Source organism: Capricornis sumatraensis, chromosome 23 (genome assembly GCF_032405125.1).
Source record: "Capricornis sumatraensis isolate serow.1 chromosome 23, serow.2, whole genome shotgun sequence".
Taxonomy (NCBI): domain Eukaryota; kingdom Metazoa; phylum Chordata; class Mammalia; order Artiodactyla; family Bovidae; genus Capricornis; species Capricornis sumatraensis.
This window is the reverse complement of record NC_091091.1, coordinates 35037284-35062473: the sequence shown is the minus strand read 5'-3', so window position 1 is coordinate 35062473 and position 25190 is coordinate 35037284. Positions and strand designations below refer to the sequence as shown.

The following is a 25190-nucleotide window of genomic DNA, read 5'->3' as shown; positions in this document are numbered from 1 at the left end:
AAGGAGGGAGGGCCAGAAGGGTCGAGCCTGGCTCACCTCCACTGTGCCCTGCCCACTTTCTCCACCCCCTGCCACCCTTTTGTCTCAGAGATGTCAGGGACCCTGGTGAGAATGACTGATCCCACCCCTCCAGTGGATTCTTACTGTCAAAGCAGGTCCAAGCACTGCCTGCCTCAAGGTGACCAGGCGGGCTTGCTTTCCTTGTTTCAGATGTGAGGTCCATAGTGATATAATATCCTGGTTTTTAGAGGGGATTGTAGGGACTCAGTTATATTCACATCAGGATACCGAAATATCAGCAGAAACAGTATTCCTAACAGATCTATAAATCATCCTCTCCAAGAAATAACTGCATGGAAGGGAGAAGCCTTCCAAGACCAGGCCTTTGGTGTCTTTGCAGAGCTTTCCAGAACATACCAAGCAGGGGTGGGGGGCCGTTAATCCCAGTTCATGCATTTTCCCCCCTTTTCTGTCACCATCCCTCCCTCTCAGGGTTCTCTAAGTCTGCGTTACAAAGTCCACTTTATACTTTCCCTGGTGGCCGACCACGGACCTTAACCCAGTGACCTTCCATGTGGTTAAGCTCAAATCATGTAATTAACATGAGTCAAGTATCCACAAACTGAGTAGTTGTTTGCAAATAATAAATTCTGATTCCCCCAACAAATATTTATGCCTACTCTGTACCTGTGCAAAACAGTGGGCACGTACAGTGGTAAGAAAAGAAGCCCTCTGAGGGCAGAGGTCATAACAATGAGCGAGATCGACATGGTGATGAAACCAACAAGTACAGCATTATTCATTTCATTCATGAAGAGAAAACAGGATTAATGCCATGAGAGAAAACAGCAAGATCACCAACTCCGGAGGAAGAGAACAGGCAAGGCTTCTTTGAGGAGGTGATATTTAAGCCAAGACTGAAGGAGGAAGAAAAGCACAAGTGGAACGGGGGATAAGGGCACGCTTCTCAGGTCGAGGAAGCAGCAAGGATAAGAATCCTGGGGCAGTGACATGTTCCTGTCCTGTGAGTGACGATGGGCAGTAAGAGATACAGGAAAGGCAGGCCGGGCCGAGATCCCGAGGCCCTGGGAGCGGTGACTCCATTCTTTGCAGATGCTGACAACAGAAAGGGTAGTAACCGTTCAGACTGTATTCTTCACAGATCTCTGTGGTGCCTAGTGGATTTGGAGGTGAGGCCATGGCCGGAGTCCAGGCGAGCACGGGTGGTGACTGCATGGTGCTAGGATGGTGGCCGTGGAGATGGAATGTGCTCAATGGTGTTGTCGGGGACAAGGAGAAAGAAGAAGCCCCCAAGTGCACTTTCAAGGCTGACAGCACAGTTCGTTCTCGTTGACCTTTCTTCCTTGGTTATATTTTCCCTTATTCAGAAAAGTTACAAGTCTTTCTCTTTTTAGTCAGCTTAAGTCTTTAGGCAAGTGTAGGGACTTCAGCCAGTCGTGATTAGGAAGCCACAATCTGAACTCTTACATGTCACTCTTTCTTTTACAGCCTACCAGGACTTCCTCCGAAAGCATTTACTCTCGACCAGGCTCCAGCATCCCTGGATCCCCGGGTCATACTATCTATGTAAGTATCCGCTTCTGGAAGAGATACTTCCAGGCCAGGTAAGGTAGCAGATGGTAAGTGTGGACTGGATAATCTGAAAGGGAATAATTCAAAATGCTTTCTATTTCTGTTATGAGATCCAATTTTCATTCTTGTAGATCAGCCATCTCAATCCCATTTTCCTCCAGACGATCGAATGTTTCTGTGGATGTGACCATCAGTATAGAGTGACTGAGTAGATAACCCTATAAAATGCAGTAATGTGATACAGGACTTGAAAAATTATTGCACCTAACTTGCATATAGATATTTGGAGATTAATTATATGTTTTATAATTCCAGTACTGAGTGTCCTTAAATTCTGCCACAAAGGTCTTTAAATATTTAGTTTATTAAATATGCAGTTCTTGTTTTTAGCCATCTGGGAGGATTTTTTGACCATCTGTTTGAGCTTTCCCTTCTCTGTCATAAATTTAGGAAATCCCGAAGGTTTGCATTCTTCTCTATTTGATGAATTCTACTTAGACTTTTTCCCAAGCTTTTGGTGACTTTTTTTGAAAACATGAATATCTGGTATAAATGGGCAACTTTATTTTTAAAATTTATTAACATATAGTTGATGTACAATGTTGTATCTATTTCTATTGTATAGTAAAATAATTTAGTTATACATATGTACACATATTACTTTTCATATTCTTTGCCATTATTTCACAGGATGTTGAATATAGTTTCCTATACCATACAGTAAGACTCTTGTTTATCCATTCTACATAAGAAATTTTGCATCTGTTAGTCTCAAACTCCTAATTCTTCCCACCCCAATCTCCCTCCCTCTAGGCAATCACAATTCTGTTCTCCATGTCTGTGAGTCTTAAACAGGCAACTTTATAAACAGTGACCATGCTGAGCAAAGTATTTTGGGATTTGTTTATTTTTAAGATTTTAACTCTTTAAATAAGACGTGAGACGCACTAACCACAGTTCCTCAAACATAAGATGGCAGAATGATTTTTCTTTCTGTTTAACTTTGGCAGGCAAAAGTGGACAATGAAATCCTGGATTACAAGGATTTAGCAGCCATTCCCAAGGTCAAGGCAATTTATGACATTGAACGTCCAGATCTTATTACCTATGAGCCTTTCTACTCTTCGGGCTATGATGACAAACAGGAGAGGCAGAGCCTGGGAGAGGTAATAAATTCCCAGAAGTTGTGACTGGCACAACTTCTTTCTCTTTTGCCACCTGTATAAGAACTACTGATTGGAATCAAGATGAGTCAGAGAGTCCTCCTCATTGCCCACTGTTTGCAGGCTTCTGTAACAGGTGCTTTAGGTAGTCAGAAGCCTATTGGACCATCCCCTCCCCGTGGGAGGTGTGGAGAGGTGGGAAGCAGACCAACCATAGCAAACAACAGTGCAGGAGGAGTGAGTGTCAGGACTAAGCTGGAGGGAAGAGGAGCTGACTTGCTGGGAAGGGAGCCGAAACTGGGGAGAGTCTGTGAGCAGAGGCTTTGAGGGGAAGGGTCCTCTGGGGTGGGGGGGAGCCTTGGGGCGAGCTGAAATATATTCATGGGGATCATGAGGAGAGAGAGCACACCCCCTAAATTTTGACAACTGTGTCTTCCAGCATCGTAAGATAATTAGTATAGGCAAGAAAAGAATGCATAGGGTCGCAGTACAGCACAGTGGTATGAGATGGGCTTCTGGAATCAAGTTACCTGGGCTTAACCCAGGGACTCCACTCATTAGTTATGTGACTTTGACCGTGAGACACCCTTTATAATCCTAACTTCTTTGTCTGTAAAGCAGATAATGACAGAATCTATGTATATACGTACATATGTGTGTATATATTTACATATATATATCTTTAATTTTTTAAATTTTTCTAGTCTGGGTTTGTATTCCAGAGCATAGCTCCTGGGTGAAACGATCCCTAGGGTGGGAAGTGGTGTCTGTTTTCATGTAGTGCCACCTAGTGGTCACATTGCTGTAACTGCATCTGCAGCCTTTGACGTGCAGGTTGATTGATCGATTGGCTTGGGAGGTTCAGTTGCCTTTGCGGGGTAGAGTTTCACAGAGGATAAGGGGCAAAGGAAGGTTCCTGAACAGAGTGCATAGAAGCTGGTCCTACAGGAAGTGAGTGAGATTTGCCTAATGTTCAAGCCTTACAAGCAAGGGGAGGCGAGTTGCTTTATGGTGTTATGGGCCCAGATGTTTGAGCTTTGAAGTGAACATTTCTGTGTTTGGAACCAGACTCTGATATTTACTCTCCATATGACTTTGGGAAAATTGCATATTTCCATCTCCTTATCTGTAGACTCAAGATAATAGGGACACGTACCGTAGAGGTTTTCCGTAAGGATTAAGTGAAATATTTAGATTCTGACACATAATAAGTACTCAACAATAACCTAGAATGATGGCCTGCTGGTTTCTCTGAGCATAGAGTCTGGACTAGGTGGCTGCCTTCCCATCAGAAATCAGATGTGTTCATGAACTCGTCTCCAAGCCATGAAGCTTGCAGCTTAGAAAAGTTTGCAAGCTGTTTTGTTATCCTTTCGATCATTAGCACTTCCATAGAATCCATATACTGCCGTTTTAGAAACACTGGAGAAGTAAGCTTGAAGTTCTGTGTAGCCATCTGTGCCTCCAGAAAGCAGATCAGACCAGACCATGGGGCTCGAGGAAGTCTGGAGTACAGATGGCTAGCAACTTCTTGTACACTTGGGAAAGAAGGGCAAATTTTGAAACTGAGAAATCCGCCACTGGCGGATTCTGGCTGTGTTCTTCAGAACACTTCATTTGCATTTCATTTCTATTTGAAAGCTTTTTTGCATTTTTAATTGTGAACATTTCATTCATTCATTTAGGAAATATTCATTGGGTACCTAATATGTGCCAGGAGCTGCTCCAGTCGCTGGGAACACTTAGTTGTAAATGAATGGATTTCTTGCCCTCATGGAGCTTGCAGTGGAAAGTGGGAGACATATAATAGACAGACAGATACAGAACATAATATCACAGGGTGATATTGCTTTGACGGAAAATGAAGCAGAGTAAGGAGAAAGTACACGGGGGTTGGGGGGTGCTGGGTTGCTGCTTTAAGTGGGAGGATCACAGAAGGTACTGGGTGGTAATGCATTTGAGCAGAGGCCTCACTGAAGATGGGGAGTGAGCCCTGCAGGTGTCTGAATGGAGAGCACTGCTGGCAGAGGACACAGCAAGTGCAAAGGCCCTGAGGTGAGAGAGTGCTTGGCCTGCTGGCTGCCTCGAGGAATCCTAGAAAGACGGAAGCCAGAAGGTGAATGGTGATGAGGTCGACAAGGCCTCCTGGGGAAGATGCCACCGAGGCAGTCACCATAACATATTACGTGATCACTTACTGTGGTTATAACTTAGTCAGCAACTGTGCTTACCAAATTCTGTTTCAGTAGACACTGTAACTCATGGTGGTAAACCATGAATATAGAGGGAAATAGTTCCAATTTCTCTAACTTAATTACCTAGAAGCATTACAGCATATTTGTCAAAACCCATGGTTATCAGGCAGACACGTGCGTCCCAGCCCCCCAAGGGCTTTGTCATTGTGTACCTGTCTGAGCCCCACTCTCAGGAGATGGAGGACAGGCAAGGGTGCTGCCATGTGTGGTTTGAATAACGTTTCCAGATGATTCTGATAAGTAACTCTAATTAAAGCGAGTTAACATGTGACTTTCTCTTTTATTCTTCCAGTCTCCAAGGACTCTCTCTCCTACTCCATCAGCGGAAGTAAGTGCCATTTTTGAAAATTTAAATGGGTGGAATTGCAGAATTACTTGGACCTTTCCTAGACTCACATTTTTGCAAAAGGACATTAAACGAACAGAAAAACTGCGTGAGATTATGGTGAATGTAGGAATCCTTAGTGTAAGATACGACTGTAAGACGCAGAAGCACATTTCTTTTTAAATGGAGACAAGGAAATTAAGCCAGTTGTACATTGCACCTCTGAATAGCAGGAAAGTGTTTGCAGGGAGTAGAGCCATCTGTCCCTATGTTGGGCTCTTTCTCATCAACCATAATTAATTGATTGGATTCCCAACCTACTAGATTATCTGAAATGGCCAACCGTGGCCATGGTGTTTCTATCAGCAGAGCCATCTTCATGGAAGACCAGCCCTCTTAGTCTAAAATCAATAGTCTTACCTCCCTTCTCAGGGTAGACAGACCATATAGTGGCTTTTATCAAGTCCACCAGCCTGTCTGTTCCCTTGGGAATAACCTCCTGAGTGTGTGGATCACATAGAGTGGTCAGTGATTGTTCCATAGTAAGCTATGGGTCCCGTGTCAACCCAAACATGCTCTTCCCTTCTGTAGCATCCAACACCAAAGACACAGCTCCCAAATGATTTTTACTCCCAACCCATTTTATTAAACATTCTTCAGGAAGCTGGTGATTTTGATTTAGAAAATGAAGCAACACCTTCACACTATAGCCCTGGTCCCAGAAATTCTTGGTTTTGCCCTCATCCACATTGACTTACCTGCATGATTACCAGAAGCCTTAGAGTACTTCCTATTGTTCCTGTGTAATTTTTCTCTTGGAGGGTAGCTTTAAACTAGCAGCCTAAGCTCAGACCAACTCAAATCTGAGCATGGTCCAGCACCCAGGTCCACCCCAGCACTTCTTTCATGTAAGCTGTTAGAGATAATAATAAAGGGATTGTTTGTTCCAGCATCCTTCTTATTATTCTGCATTTCTTTATGCATCTAGTGAGCAAACTCCTCAGGGGTTAGGTCTACCCCCATCTACGAGTAATAATAATAATAAATAAAATCAGTAGTCTTGTCTTAAAGTCAAGTAACTTTCTGGATAGTCTATATAAAACTGGACTGGGGTAATCACTGTAATTTGAGATGGTACAATCTCTGTAGTATTGTGATGGTTTATACTGAGTGCTATGAATAATTTCTATGGGCATTTATAACTGAAGTGATGAAGCAGTCATTTCTGTAATTGACCACTTGCAAGATTGAGGCACACTACTGCAGCAATTTTGTTTTGTTGTTGTTTCAATTTATTGTCAGAGCCAACTAGGATCAAACCAAAGCTTTTTTGCCTCTTGCATTTCATATACCTATGGTAATTGAGATTTCAAGTCATTTTTGTGCATTTTTTCAAACTTTTATTTTTACTGTGCTAGTAAAAACTTTACAGGACAGCAAACTCCTAAAGTGTAAAACATTCCGTGTACTCATCTAATTCTTATACAGTTTTATGTTATGGTTGTGTGTGTGATTTTTTTTGAATTTTATACGTACAGTATTCTTTAGATTTGGACATGGTGTGATGCTACTGTATTCCATTAAATTGATATGCCATAGCTTAAGTGTACCCCCCATTTGTTGAGCACATAATACAAAACTTTGTCTTTATAAATGGTGACATTATAAATATCTGAGGAAATTTTTCTACTTAAAGATCATTAAAGTATTTTTAGGATTTGCCTCTTAGAGATAGAATTATTGGATTTGAGGCCACCACAAGCTTATTCTCCAGGAAAATCAACTTAGAATGTCCCCAGATCAACATCATAGATGGTATGAGTCGGTGGTTGGATCCAGGGGTGAGATTAGAGTCAGGAGGCTGTTTCTGAAACAGGTTCCGCCTGTACGAGCTACACACCTGCCCACAGGTCTCTTAGCTGCATGGAACCTTCTGGAACAGCCTGCATTTATGGAGAAGGGAGGGAACACCACGTGTTCTTCCTTCCTTCTGATGCAGGTCTAATGATACAACCTATGTGAATGCACTTTGTAAAACTGAAAAGCATCATATAAACATGGTCGTTGGAATTATTCCCTCTTTTCCCAGACCTCTGTCAACATTGGAGTTTATCACTTTAACATCTTAAAATCTTGGTAAAGGCAAGGACTACAGGTTTTGAACAAAAGGCGTTACCCCTGGCGTGTTCGTTTGCGTACCTACTTAAGGGACGTGCCCCTAAAATATATACAGGAGCGGGCCGATGCGATAGTTCCTGGGGGACTTGGGTGCAGCTCGACTTCACTTGAGCCTGACAACAGCCTGCCTGTGGGTTGTGCGCCCACTGTCTCACACTTTCTTCCAGGGGTACCCGGATGGGCGGGACCGGATGATCCACCGGTCCACAAGCCAGGGCTCCATCAACTCCCCGGTGTACAGCCGCCACAGCTACACTCCAACCACATCCCGCTCTCCTCAGCATTTTCACAGACCCGGTAAGGGCACCTATTCCTGGATTCACTCCGGGTAACCCTCTGTGTTTCTGTGTGATTGTTTTCCCACCACTGGTAGTGTATTTAAAACTGACTGCCTGCCGAATCTACCTTCCCTTCTCCCAGAAAAAAAAAATCAAAAACTCCTATCCCGAGTGCAGTTTGTGTTATTTCTTTTCTTAAAAAAAAAGACACATTTTATGATTATATTTATTATGATTTACTGAATCGTTACATTTTGACAGCAGACAGCAAAAAGTAAAGGAATTTATATTTTTAAGACTTGAAGATAATCTCAGCACGTTGAGACTTAAAATGGAGATCTCCGAAAGAAAATATGGTGATGTGCCCTTTAGGCTTACCAGCATTATCTAAAATCCAGCGTCAGTCATTTATGGATGGGTTTGTTATGTTTCTCCAGGCACATGGTGTTACTGTGGGTGCTTGGCTAAGAACCCACTAGAAGGAAGTCTCATACGTAGGCATGGGCTGTATTTGGTCAATTTTAAGGTGCCTTCCAACCTAAAAGTTTGAATCAGACTTGGAAAATATAAAAGCACTAGAGATGAGCTATGATGGAGACTATTGAGAGTAATGATCTTCATTCGACCTTTGTCTCTGCAAAATGTAGCCCTTTTTCACATTAGAGGGTGTCTCCTATGTGGAAGTAGAAAAAGAATAATCTTATCACAGAAGACAGATAAATAAATTCACAGAAGAAATACATTCACCAAGGAAGATCTTGGCTTTTTAAACAAATTTGGTGATGACGCATGTCTACAAAGACTTCATTTTAAGCCTCTTGCTTTTGTGCAGGCTCATAAGCCCATTCATATGGGAATTTATTTTATAAAATAAAACCAAAGGAATGAACCAAATGTAAAAAGGCTGCAATCTTCTCTTTAAAGCCAGAAATTTAGTGCTTGTAGAGGATTAAATTTTTACTCTTGGGTCCTTCAATAGTATATAATTTTCTCTAGGCTCCTAAACATTTTCTCAGTATTTGTTGAATTCCATTAAAGGAAAATTTTCAGGAAAGGAATTCCTTTTATTTGTCATATACATTTATATCCATTTTAGGGCTTCCCCGGTGGCTCAGAGGTTAAAGCGTCTGCCTGGAATGTGGGAGACCCGGGTTCGATCCCTGGGTCAGGAAGATCCCCTGGAGAAGGAAATGGCAACCCACTCCAGTACTCTTGCCTGGAGAATCCCATAGAGGGAGGAGCCTGGTAGGCTACAGTCCATGGGGTCGCAAAGAGTCAGACACGGCTAAGCGACTTCACTTCCACTTTTATATCTATTTTATTCCTGGGTTTGGATTTAAGTCCTTATCTGCCTGGGTAATGAGAAATCCTTTATGCCACCATCCCTACGTGTGGGTATACCCTAAGGTCACTGAGGCTACAGCCGTGACCTTGTCAGAATGACATGGGGTTGCCAGGAAACTGTCCAAGAGACCACTGGATAGCCAGGGAGTAGTCAGTCAGGGACTTGGTTTCCCAAAAAGGCCATGTCCTCACCGGGCAGTAGAAAGTGTTCCTGTGTTCCCGTCGTAGTTCTGAGGCCAAGAACCTTCAGAACATTTTGTGCGTCCTAAGCACCTCTTCTCCCCCTCCATGATGTGTTATGGGCCTGTGTGATGCCAGTTATTAAGATTATTTTTTCAAGGCGGGGGCTCTGCTAGCACAGTCATGGTCAACACAAAGCACCTTGAAGTATCCAGTCCGTAAGTTCTAGATGCCAGAGAGTCATGCACGCCCCTCGGTCTGGTTTAGCTTAAAGGTCTGTAACTGAGTTTCCAGCTCATCAGTGCCTCCACTGCCCAGTTCTCGGCATCATAGGCAGTTCTTTGCCACCCAGGGGACACAGACAAGTACAAAGTAAAATTAAACTTCTAATAGGAGAAGTTTACCACTTCAACAGAAAAAAAAAAAAAAGAGAATCTGACCCTGACATATTGGTATTGGGTTGGCCAAAAAGTTCATTTGAGTTTGTCATCTTACGGTAAAACCCAAATGAACTTTTTTGGCCAGCCTAATAGTTCTTTGCAAGGTTCTTGGAACTTTCAAACATACATGTCAGAGGATTCTGTTAGGTGCCTTTTTAAAAACAGCCATGGTTGAGTCTAAGTGGCATGCCTGGTCCCGACTCAGCAGTCGCGGGTGTCATCCTGCCAGAATGTCTTGGTGGCCGTTCCCTCCCACTAAAACTATTTATCCTCGGAGAGTGATTCTGGACTGACCTGGACCCGTTGGCAGACTCTCCCCACTGTGCCTAACCCCTCGCAGGTGCCTTCTTAACCCCTTTTCCTTCCTCTGTTTTCAGACTCCTGATTAATGTTCTTTATTTTGTTTTTTTTTCCCTTTTCCCTCCCTTGGAACGATGGCGGCGTCCCTGCTCCTGTGTTAATTTCTGCTCTTCTTTTCTGTCTCCATCCTGCCCTGCCCCTGGTCCTTGCTGCACAGAGCTGCTGTCTCCTGGTGTGCAGAGGTCCTTCCTGCGCACCAGCAGCCTCAGCTCCGCCCACAGCGACTCCCGCCCCAACTCCCCATTCCGACACCACTTCCTTCCCCATGTGAAAGGTAAGGAGGCAGGCTTCTCCAGGCAGCACCCTGCAAAGCGGAGATTTATTAGCGCCCTGGGAAGGCTAATAAGGTGCATCTCCAAGAGTCAGCCCCCAGCTTTGGACCTCTCAGCATGCCTGCGTGCGTCATGACTTCACACCTGGCCATGTCTTAGAACTGGCATAGCATCTCTCCTTGGGAGAAATATGTCATTTCTAAGGGCCCTAGACGAAGTAACAGGAAGTACGTTGGAGACCTTGTCTCCTGCTTAGGAAAAAAAATATATTATTATTTTGCTTTTCTCTGTGTTAGAAGCAAAATATAATATATATCTGGGGAATTTTCCTGGTTTTAATATGTGATATGGCTCAGCAAAACCCAACGGTATTCAGCAACAAGGATTCCAAAGTTGTCCTCATGATGATAAGCCATGTAACCACTAAGATATTTGGACAGTACGAAAGACCTGGGGCCACGTAACTGAAATTTCTCTCCTTGAGCCAACTCTTAGGGTGATCTTCCTTTGACTTGTCCTGATGTCTGCATGATGGAGAAGAGGGGCTTTGCCTTCCGTTTTCTGTTCCTGCCCATCTCTGCCCTTCCCTCTGTGTCGTTCTCATTGTGCTTCGGTAGCAGTCCTCAATCGGAGTTCTCAGTTCTCCTTACTTGGTGGGGGAGCCAGGAGCCACAGAGGGATCATGAAGGGGCCATAATTTAAAATACGTCGGAGCTCCCAAAGGGAAGCTGACTTCTTCCATAGCCTTGATTTGAACCAAAGTAACTGAAGAGAATATTGAGTTAGCCAAAAAGTCCATTTGGATTTTTCATAAATGGTTATGGAAAAACCCAAACAAACTTTTTGGCCAACCCAAGAGCTGAAGGAGAGAGTTGCAGGCAAGCACAGATGTTGTCATGGATCTTAAGACAGACCTGAAGGATTCTAACCCTGAGCTCCAAGATCTCACATCACTAACACTTTCTCGAACAGCCTAAGTGTTGTGCTCTTTGACTGAATTTTGTTTGCAGTCTACCCAACCTTTTTACTCATCTGGATTTTCAGGACTCAGTTGTTCAGTCAGTTCAGTTCAGTCGCTCAGTCATGTCCAACTCTGCACCTCCATGGACTGCAGCACGCCAGGCTTCCCTGTCATCACCAGCTCCAGGAGCTTGCTCAAACTCATGTCCATCAAGTCAGGTGATGCCATCCAACCATCTCATCCTCTCTTGTCCCCTTCTCCTCCTGCCTTCAATCTTTCCCAGCATCAGGGTCTTTTCAAACGAGTCAGTTCTTTGCATCAGATGGCCAAAGTATTGGAATTTGAGCTTCAGCATCCGTCCTTCCAATGAATACTCAGGACTGATTTCCTTTAGGATTGTCTGGTTTGATCTTGCAGTCCAGGGGACTCTCAAGAGTCTTCTCCATCACCACAGTTCAAAAGCACCAGTTGAGTTGAGTCCAACTCAGTTGAGTCCTAAAATAGAAATTTCCTGCCCCTATCAGTAAGCAGTTACTTTGTGAGCATGCTATTTTTTGCATTTTCTAGGCTGTGAAAATAACATTGCTGATATGCCTATTGAAGACACACACCACTTGCCTTTAGCAAAGACATCTGTCTTTTTCAGCAGGCCCAGCACTTTCTAAAATTCTTGACAGATTATTTGTGCCAGTTTTTCCCAGAGCGCAGAGGGCCTCATTCCTATTCTCCACCCTGAGCTCCTTTCAGGGGGTGTTGAAGGTCAGCAGCTGCAGCAGCTCATGGTTTAATCCTTGTAGAGGTAGATGGCAAGTGCCAGTTTGTAGTTGGCAAGGTGAAATGCCCTGGTGTATTATAGGCGGGTTTCATAGGTGGCACAGTGGTAAAACATTTGCCTGCCAATGCAGGAGACATGAGTTCAATCCCTGGGTCAGGAAGATCCCTTGGAGAAGGAAAAGGCAACCCATTCCAGTATTCCCACCTGAAAAATCCCCTGGTGGGCTACAGTCTACGTGGTCACAAAGAGTTGGTCGTGACTGAGCACGCACGCCTCCTCATAATGAGCACCCTGCTCTGTGCATCGGTGATTTCCCTCTCATCATGATGCTCTTTGAACACTTCCGGTTACATCACTCCTCACAGTATCCTGTGATTAAAGTAGCAGGCAGGAGGCATTGGGGTAGATGAACAGCTGAGGCCCTGGTTAAGTGACCCGGCCAAGGACCCGCAGCTCGGAGGTGACAGCACCAGGATTAGAGAGACCCCAAGCCTTCTCAACCTTCATTCCTATTAGAGGGATGTGTTTCAATATAAATATACTTGAAGAATAATTTTTAAAGCAAATTTTTACTTTCCATCCCTTTTTAACTAGAAAATTTCATTCTCCAGTTCAGTTCAGTTCAGTCACTCAGTCATGTCCGACTCTGCGACCCCATGAACCGCAGCACGCCAGGTCCATCGCCAACTCCTGGAGTCCACCCAAACCCATGTCCATTGAGTCAGTGATGCCATCCGACCATCTCATCCTCTGTCATCCCCTTCTCCTCCTGCCCTCAATCTTTCCCAGCATCAGGGTCTTTTCAAATGAGTCAGCTCTTCACATCAGGTGGCCAAAGTATTGGAGTTTCAGTTTCAACATCAGTCCTTCCAATGAACACCCCAGACTAATCTCCTTTAGGATGGACTGGTTGGATCTCCTTGCAGTTCAAGGGACTCTCAAGAGTCTTCTCCAACACCACAGTTCAAAAGCATCAATTCTTCTGCATTCAGCTTTCTTTATAGTCCAACTCTTACATCCATACATGACCACTGGAAAAACCATAACCTTGACTAGACAGACCTTTGTTGACAAAGTAATGTCTCGACTTTTTAATATGCTCTCTAGGTTGGTCATAACTTTTCTTCCAAGGAGTAAGCATCTTTTAATTTCATGCTGCAATTTCTTTCTTATGGAGGCTAAAACAGTTATTTGAGTCATTTAAATTACAAAATTAACAAATGTGTACTTCTCAATAGAAACACCAACTAGTTATTAAAATTACAGTACCTCAATGTGCCTAAATGATGCTTTATTAAAAATACAGATATGCAGTCTTTTCTGTTTTGTCAGAATTCAAAGTATGCAGTCAAATAGTATAGGTTTAAATCCTGAAAAGCCTTGGCTTGTCTCACACTTATACTTTAAAAATCTCTAATACTCTCTTTCCCATTTTCTTTTTACTGGATATATGTCTCCAGTTTGTTCAGATGAAATAGTTCATGTATTTCAGATATAAACTATGAAGTATATAACAGTATATGTTTAGCTATAAAAGCTTTTTGCTACACTGCAAAACCAATCATGCAGAATTTGTATATCAAAGATATTGCTTTAAAGTTTAGTCTAGTTGAATAGCTAAATGCAGATTCTCTAAGGAATTATGTCTTTCTTATTCTGAAACACATGTATCTACATGGAAGTCCTCTCTAGCACAGAGGAACTTAGGACCATGGAGAAACACATCTAAGATATCTTTAAAGGAGCAAAATCTCCCAAGGTTTTCCATGGCTCTTCATTTGAGCATTCACTCTGTATCTTGGAGCTTGTTTTGTAATCTCCAGGAAATTATTTTTGAAACAAATACAGACCAAGGAGCTGAGGACTCTAGGGTAGGTTGTCCGTCTCAGGAAGATGTAGCTGAAAGCAGGAGTCCTCTTGCCACTCTGGCAGCCATAAGCCCTCGTTCCACTGCCCTAGTTTAATTCTTAGCCCTTATTTCAGACTTAAGTGGCCCAGGCCCCCAGGGTCCACTGAGCTGAGGACGCCTGCGTGGGTGTAAGAGCTTAGATGCGCATCACCAGCTGTCTCTCTGTGTCATTGGCTTCCCCATCTACTTTCTGTAATGACCTTCTTGTTTCTCATTGTGTTTTTATTTCTGTTCTCTGACCTTCCTTGCAGTTTCATTTTATATCAGTATGTCATTGTTGGGCCATCTGGACAAGTGCTTGCCTATTTGGAGAAACTGTTTCACCTTGTTTGGGGCTTTGTGGGCTTCTCTTGTGGCTCAGCTGGTAAACAATCTGCCTGCAATGCTAGAGACCTGCGTTTAATCCCTGGGTTGGGAAGATCCCCTGGAAAAGGGAAAGGCTACCCACTCGAGTATTCTGGCCTGGAGAATTCCATGGACTGTATAGTTCATGGGGTGGTAAAGAGTCGGACACAACTGAGTGACTTTCACTTTCACTTGGGCTTTATACTGTTTGCAGAGTTTCTCTTTGAAATACTATTAGACATTACTTTCTGTGTCCATGAATCAGGCTTGCAAACAGGAGAGCTACATATATTAAATCTCATTGAGAGGAATCTTCCCTGTTTTGCCATAGATATGAGTTGCTATGATGCAAATATGTATTTGACACTTGCTGAAGGAAACCCTAACACTTCCTGAAGCTTTAGACAAGAAGCAGTAATCTTGAAACTCTGTCATGAAATTCTAGAAGCTGCCAATTTCTAAGGTCCCCTTGGCATTTATATTTTAGGACATAAGCACTTAGAGCTCAGAAGCTAAGTGGTACGCCAGCAAACTCCCGCAGCAGACACAAGCATTGCCATTTAGATTGACTTGTCTTAGGATTTGTCACTGAGGCTCTCAGTGTTCCAGAAAGAAGAATGAAAGTAGGACAGAGCATTTGAATTTGTTAAGCACGGTGGGAATCCTGCCAATGAATGATCTCTCAAGGACTGAAAAATTGACACATTAAACTAACATGGAAAGAGCTAAAAGTGAAGACCAGGAAAATATAAATCTATATACATGATAGCTCCTCATCCAAATAGCTAAGATCACTAACAACTTAACCAACACAAGGACTTATTTAAAGAACAAAATGGCTGAGTATGAGATATATATACTAATATTTTTAAACAGCGTTAACTCCAGGCTGATTGATATTGATGATGATACCTTCCATATATGATTATTTCATCTGATGCCCCATATATCCCTTACGCCTGAGTAATGAAATGCACACAAAAATAACCTTTTGGGGCCTTCACCATTTATTTCCATTCAGGATAGAGTGAAATGTTTTATCACTTACAGATTGAGTGTTTGATTTAGAAAAGGCCTCCTCTTGAGAATTTCTTTCTTTTAAAAATGCCAAAATTTTTAATGCCTTTCATCTTTTAAGGACTAGGAATTTGGTACCTAGCAATGTCATATACTTCAAGACCTTATTCCCAACAAGCCATGTGACATGTAGAAATCATACTGTTCAGGAGCACTTAGATGGCTGTGTTGCTGAGTATCTGTTTACCTAGCATGTTAAGATGTCATTATGGGAGGCTTTAAATGATTATAAAATTAAATCTACTTATAGAGACTTCAACATAGTAGTGTTTGTTTTTTTTTCTATCAACTAGAAAGGGCAGTGGTTGCTGAAGATATGCTGCCAGAAAAACCTCTGCCCCACTGGAGACAGCATTCAGCCAAAATTCACCCTTTGGGAATTTAGACAGTCAAACCATCGCTTTTGAGGGCTTCCCAGGTGGCACTGTGGTAAAGAATCCACCTGCCAATGCAGGAGACTCAAGAGACATGAGTTTGATCCCTGGGTTGAGAAGATCCCATGGAAAAGGAAATAGCAACTCACTCCAGTATTCCTGCCTGGAAAATCCCATGGTCAGGGGAGCCTGGTCAGCCACAGTCCAAGGGTTGCAAAAGAGTGACATGACTGAACACACACACACCCCATAGACTTTGAGAGCCGTCAGCCATAGAGGTTACGGGCTTCTACTTGCCAGCAGAGCATCTTAATAATAGAAAGACTTTTAATTCATGGGCAAATGCTAATTCTAATGACTTTAAATCTTGATGTCCCGTAAATGCATCTGTTTTTATGTGTGAATGACTCTGGCTATTAACTATCAGAACAAACTTAATCGAGTTTCATCTGTTTGGATATTATAACCAAAACCTGTGAGAACATATCCCCCAGAAAATTTGATGTTCTCCAGGTACAGGAAGGTTAGAGGTGCAGGATTAAGGGCAGAGAGCAATGTAGATTTAGAGCAGTAGCATCGGTGTTGAGGATATACAGAGTCTTCAAAAAAACACTCAAAGCAAGGAAGTTGAGTCTCTCTACATCTTCCTTTGAGAACAGCCCACAAGAATTATTCTGTTTTTCAGTTAGGGATTATTCTTGTGAGTAATTTCTAATGTGTGTAAGAGTAAAGGATTCTTCTGAAGTGGCACAATTCAGTTGGGGTTATTGAGGATCAACCCCAGGGAAACCTATTTAAAAAAAACAAAAAAGATGCTATTGTGATCCCACTGTTGTGCCCTAGCATCTGGCTGCCTTTAATTAAGAGAAAGATGGGGTTGACCCTGGAGTGGTACTCACTAAATTAGGTCATTCGTTGCTATAGAATTATTTAGTTGGTCTACTTCAGTCATTATTCACAGACATTTATTCAGCACTTAGTCTTGGCCAGGCATTGTGCTGAACACACCAATATGAAAGAGACCTAGTTCTGATTCAGCCTTAGGTTTAAAGCCAGATTTCCTACTAAACATAATATCCTTCCTTCCCTTGGGGCCTCTACCTGTGTTTTCCATACTCATTTTTTTCAGACAGGGTTATTTCTCCTTAGGAGAGTGATAGTAAATGAGATAACATTTTCTTTAAATGAACTTTTTAATATATCAGTAATTTGGGGTGAAGCTTCATAATTTTTAAAAGCTAATATCTGACTTTAGTAAAGACAGCATTATAATATATTGGGAACTAGATGGTAAACTGACTCTTGGGGAAAAAAACAGGGGCAAAAGTTTTAGAACATGATAATCAAAAACCTAGAATCTAAATTAGAGAGAGTAACAAATTCAGATCTCACATTTGGACTATCTTACTGCCCATTTGGTACAGATCTGTACTCTGGTTATCTAAAACTACACATTTTGAAAAACTAAAAAGCCTATTAAACATTATTCTGAAGCTGCAGCAGTTAACATCTCTCATGTGTTGCCGGCCAGATTTAAAACTAACTTACTTGAAGAAATTGGTTCTTGTACATCTAAAACTAATACACTGTTATATGTCAGTTATATCTGTTTTTTAAAATTTAAGATAAAAAAAAAGAAATTTATTCCTGCTCTATTTTCTGAAGATCTGTGATTTATTTAAAATTGTTAGCCTTAATTGATAGATAAATTGGACATTATCAAAATTTAAAACTTTTGTGCTTCAAAGGACACTATCAAGAGACCAAAAGACAACCACAGAATGAAAGAAATCATTTGCAGATTGTGTATCTGTTAAGAGACTTGTATCAGAATATGTGAAGAACCCTTACAACTCAATCATAAAAGTATTATATTGGCCAAAAAGTTCATTTGGGGGTTTTCCATAAAATCTTATGGGAAAAACTGAAATGATCTTTTTGGCCAACTCAATAATTATGGAGCTTCCCTGGTGGCTCAGATGGTAAAGAATCTGCCTGCAACATGGGAGATCTGGGTTCAGTCCCTAAGTTGGGAAGATCCCTTAGAGGAGGAAATGGCAATCCACTCCAGTATCCTTGCCTGGAGAATCCCCATGGACAGAGGATCTCTGTCCTCATAAACTGAGGACAGGTGGTGTCCTCAGTTTATGAGGTCACCGAGTAGGACACGACTGAGCAGCTAACACTTGACAATTATGTTACTAGTTCATTAACTTTTGATAGTCCTACATTTTTTGGTGTTTTCTTGGGATGGATGTTTGCTCAGTCATGTGGAAGGAAGACAGTAGGGTAAGAGCTGACCTCTTTCTGATTTTGCATAAGTCTCAGTTCACCCCTGCAGCTCTCATCAGAGAGAGTGGTGGTAGCTATGGAAGTGGGTCTCTATGCTTTTGCAGCCACGCCCAGCAGCCCCTTCCAGCCTCCTCTTCACTGCCCTCCCCCTCCAAGAACCCTGTGCTGCCCAGCCACAGGGGCCTGTCCTCTTGCTCCCATGCACTGCGACCCTTCCTTCCCCACGATGTTCCAGCTCCCTAGATTCTGGACCTTCTCACCCGTTTAGCCACCCACCCACCTAGTGACACAATCTCAATTCTAGCGTCTTTCCACAGCCTTTCTGAAAAATCAATGGCACCTTCATCTGAGTGCCTTGAAATTTTTGTATACCCCTGAGTCAGCACCTGTATGGCGTTACATATACTCATTTGTTGTAAGTCTGTCTCCTTAGGTAGACCCTGAGCCCTTTGCAGCCAGACACCACATCTCCTTCACCTTCTTAACTTCAGCTGAAGCTCATTGCCCAGCCACAGTAGGTGCTCAGTAAATGTCTTACCGATTGAACTGTTAGACTGGATGAAGCTTTGTCTTTAAGAGAAAGGTGGAGAAAGTGGTCCCAAAGTACCTGGAAGAAAGGGATCTGACTCTATTATGTACATTTCAAAGTGAGGCAACAGAAATGTAGGCTGCAGTAAAGGCACTTTGTGTTGCTCAGGGAAAGGACCGGACGACTACACAGGTTCCCAGTCTCAGCCTTCCATTCAAAGAAATAGATTCCGATTGCCAGCCTCTGCCATCATGCCTGGAAGTGATTGTATTTGGGTTTGCATATCCCACCCCTTTACATGCTTGGGATGTAACCATCTGATACTGACCCTAAATCATTAGCAAGTGACTTTCCATCCCCCTCAATGTACCTTCCATCTAATCAGTTCGCTGCCAGCTCACAGCCTTCAACCGCATGCCATTGGAATGATGCATCTAACCGCTAGCTGCTTTTAACCTAGTTCCACTTGAACTCGAGTCTCTCTTTTGGAAAAATTCAACCTTATTCCAGTCACCTTTGTGAGCCAAATTGATGAATTGAGTTTGTTGCTTTGATTTCTCCTTTTTGATGAACCTCCTTCCGGTTTGTTGTTTTGAATTTTTAGTATGCTTGCTTTGTTTTCTTTCTTGCTCTCCCTCCTCTCATTTTGTTTTCTCCATTCTTCTCATTGGAGGCAATGAGCCGTCCAGCGGCCGGAACTCCCCTCTCCCTTACCGGCCAGACAGCCGCCCTCTCACTCCAACTTACGCTCAGGCCCCTAAACATTTCCATGTTCCAGGTAGGAGCTGACACGGTCTGTGTCTTGGTGTCCTGTCACGGTGTAGAATGTAGCCTTGTCGCTTCTGTCTCGTCTCCATCTCTCATGCTCTGTTCATTGAGATGCACACAGCCGATAACCCCTAAATTGCAGTGTCTGATCTAGAGGGCCTTTCAGAAGCTGTGTATGGGAAATGCCAGGATTGTATTGAAAGTGTCAGTTTTCTCTAAAATTTTTAAAGTAGGGTGGGAGGCAGAAGGTGAAGGAAGGAGGGTTGAATCGCTTTATTTTGTTTTGACTAAAATTTTAATTTTAGCCTTGTATTGGAACCTTCTAAGCTACCACTCTGTGGCTTACTGTCATTGACTATCACGATGGCAATCGAGTTATCTTCTCATTGTAAAGACTGAACCACAGCATTCTTGAAAGTACTTTTATTTTATCTGTTTGTTTGTCTTCAGCGTGGAGATTCTTTCTATGGGCTTTTCAGAGAGCTATAAAATTGGGTCATTTGGAGGGTCTTTCTGCAGTGTATAATTAACTAACCCTCCATAGCCCACAGAGAGATCTTGCAATTTAGGCTTGGCACGCTAAGCTTTAGTGTCATGGTGCAAACAGTAATTTGCCGACAGGAACTGGAAAAGTCAGAACCCATATCAATATCTTCATGTTTCGGGTCAGCTCAATTTGTGAAGGCAAGATTGGCCATCAGAGGTCATGATATATTTTTCCATCAGAAGTACATTGCTTTGCTTCTTATAGCTACTGAAAGTAGTCTAATAAATGACTGCTATGTTAATGTTAGCACACATATTTGGAATCTGTATTAGTTTTTCTCTTTTGAGAAAAACTTAACAAACTTAAGAACTCAACAAACAAAGTTCAATAGGATTCATCCCACTGAGATACGACTGCCTTTTTAAAAAAGAAAGTTTCATCAAACCTTGAAAATTAGTGTTGTACGTTTGTGGCTTTTTCACAAGAATCCAGGACCCAAGGCTCTGGGGAAACCGTTTGAAACCTCCCGAGTATTTGCAAAGTGAAATGGTTGTACAATCAAATAGGGCTCTGTATAAAAATGTGAATAATATTTGGCATCTCTTTTCCTTTCCTTTTTTTTTTAATTTGGCCTATGCACATTAGGATTTTGTCCAACATCTTGTCAATACATCAGATTAGCCTTGCACGTAAAAACTGTTTCTGTGTTTTACAAAAAGGTACTCTTAATTTTACTTCATTGCTTTCCACTGTTCCACTCATTAGTTGAAAAGTAAATTGAGCTGCTAGTCTCTACTGGGAGCTCAATTTCTAGACAGTAGCAATTTGGGGATTTTCCTCAAACTGGTTATGTCTTCCTCACCATCACAGTATCTCTGCTGCTTGCATTTCTCCCCATTTTAACGCCACTCTTACTGAAGTGTGTATTTGAAATAAATGGCTCATGAGTGAGTGGCACCTTTCTATATCCTAAGATGTATTACAAAGGATTCCATGTCACATGTCTATAGTAATTCACTCATTTCTGTAATTTCTTCTTTAGTAACCTCAATCTTTGTAATACAAAAAAAGTCAACGTTCTGGGTTATTTTTGTTCAAGAGTCTTCAGTTCAGTTTGCCTCTGGGTTGATCTGTTTTTCCCATCGCTGAACAGGTTCCCATAATCACTCACCTTTGCTTTTCATTTCCACAGATCAAGGGATCAACATTTACCGAAAACCACCCATCTACAAACAGCATGGTAAAACCCACTTTCCTCCACGTAGCTTTTAAGTAGCAACGTCGGCTCAACTCTTTGCTGTCCTCTGAAACGCTCATCTGCTGTTGCTTTTGAGAATCAAACTGGGGTGTCCAGCATGTTATGCCTTTATGGTCTGCTAAGATGCAAATACTGTAAAATTGGTTTTCCTAGATAGAAAACACCGTGCTGTGCCTTTTTCTGAGCCCATCAACATGTATCATTTCACTCATACAGGAGGGGAAGTATGATCACACAGTCATTCACAAAACACTCTCACAAGACTTTTCTTTGTGGAGGGGTGGGCATCAAAGAACTTAACCAACCTCTCTGATAATTTTGATGAGCTTGCAGTTTAACTAATTAAAACGAGTGAACACTAGCTATGTAAAAAATTCAATTGACCAAGGGAACCCCCTGGTGTTCCAGTGGTTACGATTCCACGCTTCTGCTCCAGGGGGCATGGACTCAGTCCCTGGTCAGGGAACTAAGATCCCACAAGCTTCACAGCCAAAAAAAAAAAAGAGAGAGAGAAAATGAATTAATTAACTTGACCAAGCCCCCATCAGCCTGACTGTCCAGTTCCCCAGTTTCTGATGGGGCCTGCAGACATCTGCGCCCTGTGGTAGAGTGGACCAGCCTCACGCACAGGCCCTAGCCTTGGTCCCAGCTCATCACGTAAACCATTCCGAGATATCACAGATGAAATTTCTGTCCCTCAGTCTTCTCATCTGCAAAAGCCAGTGCATGAGGCCAGCTTGTCTCTGAAATTCTTGCAAACTAAGAACCACTGACGTGGCTCTAGAACTGTGTTTTCCTTTTCAGGGAATATAGAATTTTAAAACCCAGAAAATTGTATTACTCTTTGCAAGTCACTATTCCCTCCACCATTTTTAGGTCTCAATCTTCATGAATAGGTAGAAAACGAAGACTTTGGGTGATTTCAGAAAATTGTACCCAAATTGTGCCTGGAAATTTGAAGGCTGCCTTTAGAATCCAGTTGACATTAATGTATTCTGAAGGCTTAGGATGATATGAAAAGCAAATAAAGTTGAAATGCAAAGAGGAAAAAAAAAATTCAGGCCAGCATTATAGGGGAAAAAAGAGAAAGTAGGTATTGTAATGGCTGTAGGACTAGGTTTTTTTTTTTCTTCACTTGTGTTTTTCTTTTTTAGTTTACACCTTGTGCTTGCTTTTTTAAGTTTGTTAACATTGTTTTTGTTTGCTTTTTTATGGTTTAATGTCTTCTCACCCACTCATTAACATGTGAATGTTTACTGACTTCACCAATTCTAATGCGTAAGTACTGTTTGAAGTCTGGCTTTTTTTTTTTTAATTTAAGAATAAGATTCCCAGTTTGACTTATCAGAAACTATTTATTTAGAGACTTTTTCTTTAAATACTAAAATCTCTAAGACCCTGCCTCTCCAGACAAAAATAATCCAATAAGATTTAAAGAGATTGGATAATGTTAGGTTATTTATTTGGAAGGAATTGACTTCTTTTTGTGACATTGACTTTATTCTTTACTTTCTATCAGTCTATTGGAATTAAGAGTAACACAAGCAGAGGGGTACATCCAAAGGACTTTCTGCAAGAGAGCAGTTCTGTGTGATAGAAAAAGATGTCATACCATACCAAAAGCTGATGTCTGTGCTCTGTGCATTTCGAAAATGCTAGATTTAAATAAAGTCACACTTCTCATTCTTTAACACGCTAGCACCTATTATCCTTCTTTAAGAAGAGGATATACAAGGCAGTGTTTTCCAAGCTGATTTTATCTTTTTTTCCTCATAAGATTAGAGATTAAGAAAAACACTGTTCCATCCCTGATTGAGAATTTACCCCTTTTTTATACATGGCAACCTCGATCAAGTTATTTAACCAAAATGAGACTCAGAGGTTACTTTAAAAAAATGAGCAATCAGAGCTGAAAATTCCAAAGTTACTTCCAGATTTAAAAATCTATAAGCTCCAGGAGGGGGCCAAGTTGTATCTATGGTATATAAATACATATTATTAATATATTTAGACATGTTTAGTAACATCCCAGATCAGTTTGCAAAATTAGCCAGAGTCGGAGACTGACCATTTAGCCTGGCTTGTTTCTGTGATAACATTCAGGGCTCTAAGCCAGTGGCCTCTCCTGTAAGCACAGCCATGAAGCACACTGTGAGCTAATGCTGCTCCTAGTCTGACTTGGTTGTTTTAAAGTTGGATGACTCACTTGTATATGCAGACCCTTGAACAGAATGACCAAATGCGTATGGCAAACCTAAGTCTCAAGGCTAATTCCTGCAAACTGATAGTGAACTCTCCTGCTGCCATTTCACCTGGCACTCAAGGATGCATATATAATATCCAAGGATTAAAATGAACCGGATCAATATTTTTATGGCTAAGAAGCCACAAAGACCCAAAACCAACTCTCTTACAATTAACACCTACAGTCAATTGACAGTGTCATGCATTTTACTTACCTCTTTAATTTCAAATTACTAATTCAAGTTTCTAATTGCTCTAGAAGAGTATTGTCCAATGGAACATTCTGTGATGATGGGAAATGTTCTTTAATCATGCCGTCCAATACAGTGACCCCTAATCACAGGTTGATCACATAAAATGTGGCTAGTGTAGCTGAGGAACTGAATTTTAATTTTATTAATCATTTTGGTTTATTTAATTGCATTAATTTAAATGTAAATGGCCATGCGTAGCTCAAGCTAGTATTGGACGGCACAGCTCTAGAACAAGGTTTTTTCAGATGTAGAATAGATGTGGAGTGAAGTTTGCTTCTGGCAGAACACAAGGAAGATGAGTTGTCACCCAGGCACGGTTAGTGACTGGGCTATTGATAATGGTGATAAGCAGCTATCTGGAGTTGACACTTTGGCCAGAGCACAAGAAAGCGATGTCAGAGGGTTGTACCACTGTGGCCTTGCAGACTGAGAGCTAAGCTGCCCCTGATTCCCATCTAGATGCAGCTGCCTTGGCAGCCCAGAGCAAATCTTCGGAAGACATCATCAAGTTTTCCAAGTTCCCAGCAGCCCAGGCTCCAGACCCCAGCGAGATTCCAAAGATTGAGACGGACCACTGGCCCGGTCCCCCCTCACTTGCCGCCGTAGGTATGCCACTGTTGCAGCTAAGCCAAATGGACGGATTGCTAGGAGATTTCAAAATGAAATGCTTAAAAAATATGCAAGGAAATGTGTAAAGATTTTAAGAAAAGTATGACCAAGAGGTAGAAGAGTGAAAAGAACTAATGTAGTATTAAGATGTGTGCAGAATACTTCCAAGTTACAAAAACCCAACCACCAGAGCCTTACACTAACCAAACCCAACAAGGGGCAGAACTGGTCTAAAACATGTGTTTTGTGTGGACTCTCAGTGGTTGTTGTAAAATCAGTAACTCTTTTGAATGTAGTTGAATCAAAGCCTCCTGCCTTGAACTTTGTTCTCTACAGTTATAGTGAGTGAATTTACTGAGTGTCCACAGAAGCATGACTTCTTTGAATTAAATTTTAGACGATTTCTGGGTTATAATTAAAATTCTTAACAACCAGTCGTAACACTGAAGCACTTTCATTTTTCTTGCCTGATCACGTTCTCCATTACTAAGAAGGGCTGTTACGGAGTAGGTGTTCTGGAATATTGCTCATGCAAAGTTACATGATTTCACATCTGTCATTTCCATGACTTCTGTGCTAATGTCACATTTGAGCTGTTTCATTCTTTGCTTTGAACCGCACATTTATGCTTTAGAGTTGTGTCTCTGTCTTTACCGTTTTGTCATTAGTTACATCATTTGACCCTAAAGAATGGCATCGGCAAACTCAGAAGCTACTACTGAAAACTTAGTGAGTTAGCTTTACGAAGATATGACTATATTATCATATTTCTCTTGACAACCTAAAGGCCTTCAATTTTCCAAAACTCCCAAATTTTCCTCATCCTATTTTTTTTATCAAGTTATTTTTAGAATAACTTTTACAAGAAATATAAGTGGACTTTAAAGCAATGGATAGTTATAGAAATGGTTGAAGGAAAA

At 41.8% G+C, this 25190-nt stretch overlaps 1 protein-coding gene across 2 annotated transcripts in view; it reads left to right on the top strand.

Annotated features, from left to right (window-relative positions):
• Positions 1–25190, top strand: part of ABLIM1 (actin binding LIM protein 1) — a 217508-nt gene that overhangs the window by 177482 nt on the left and 14836 nt on the right. Inside the window, exons 11-17 of one of the 2 annotated variants that reach the window (XM_068961482.1) lie at positions 1510–1587; positions 2604–2759; positions 5304–5339; positions 7682–7811; positions 19324–19428; positions 21098–21145; positions 24127–24267. In XM_068961482.1, coding sequence (XP_068817583.1) covers positions 1510–1587; positions 2604–2759; positions 5304–5339; positions 7682–7811; positions 19324–19428; positions 21098–21145; positions 24127–24267 — 694 coding nt within the window. Of the gene's footprint in view, positions 1–1509; positions 1588–2603; positions 2760–5303; positions 5340–7681; positions 7812–19323; positions 19429–21097; positions 21146–24120; positions 24268–25190 lie in introns of both variants that reach the window. The other variant, XM_068961484.1, reaches the window with a different exon arrangement.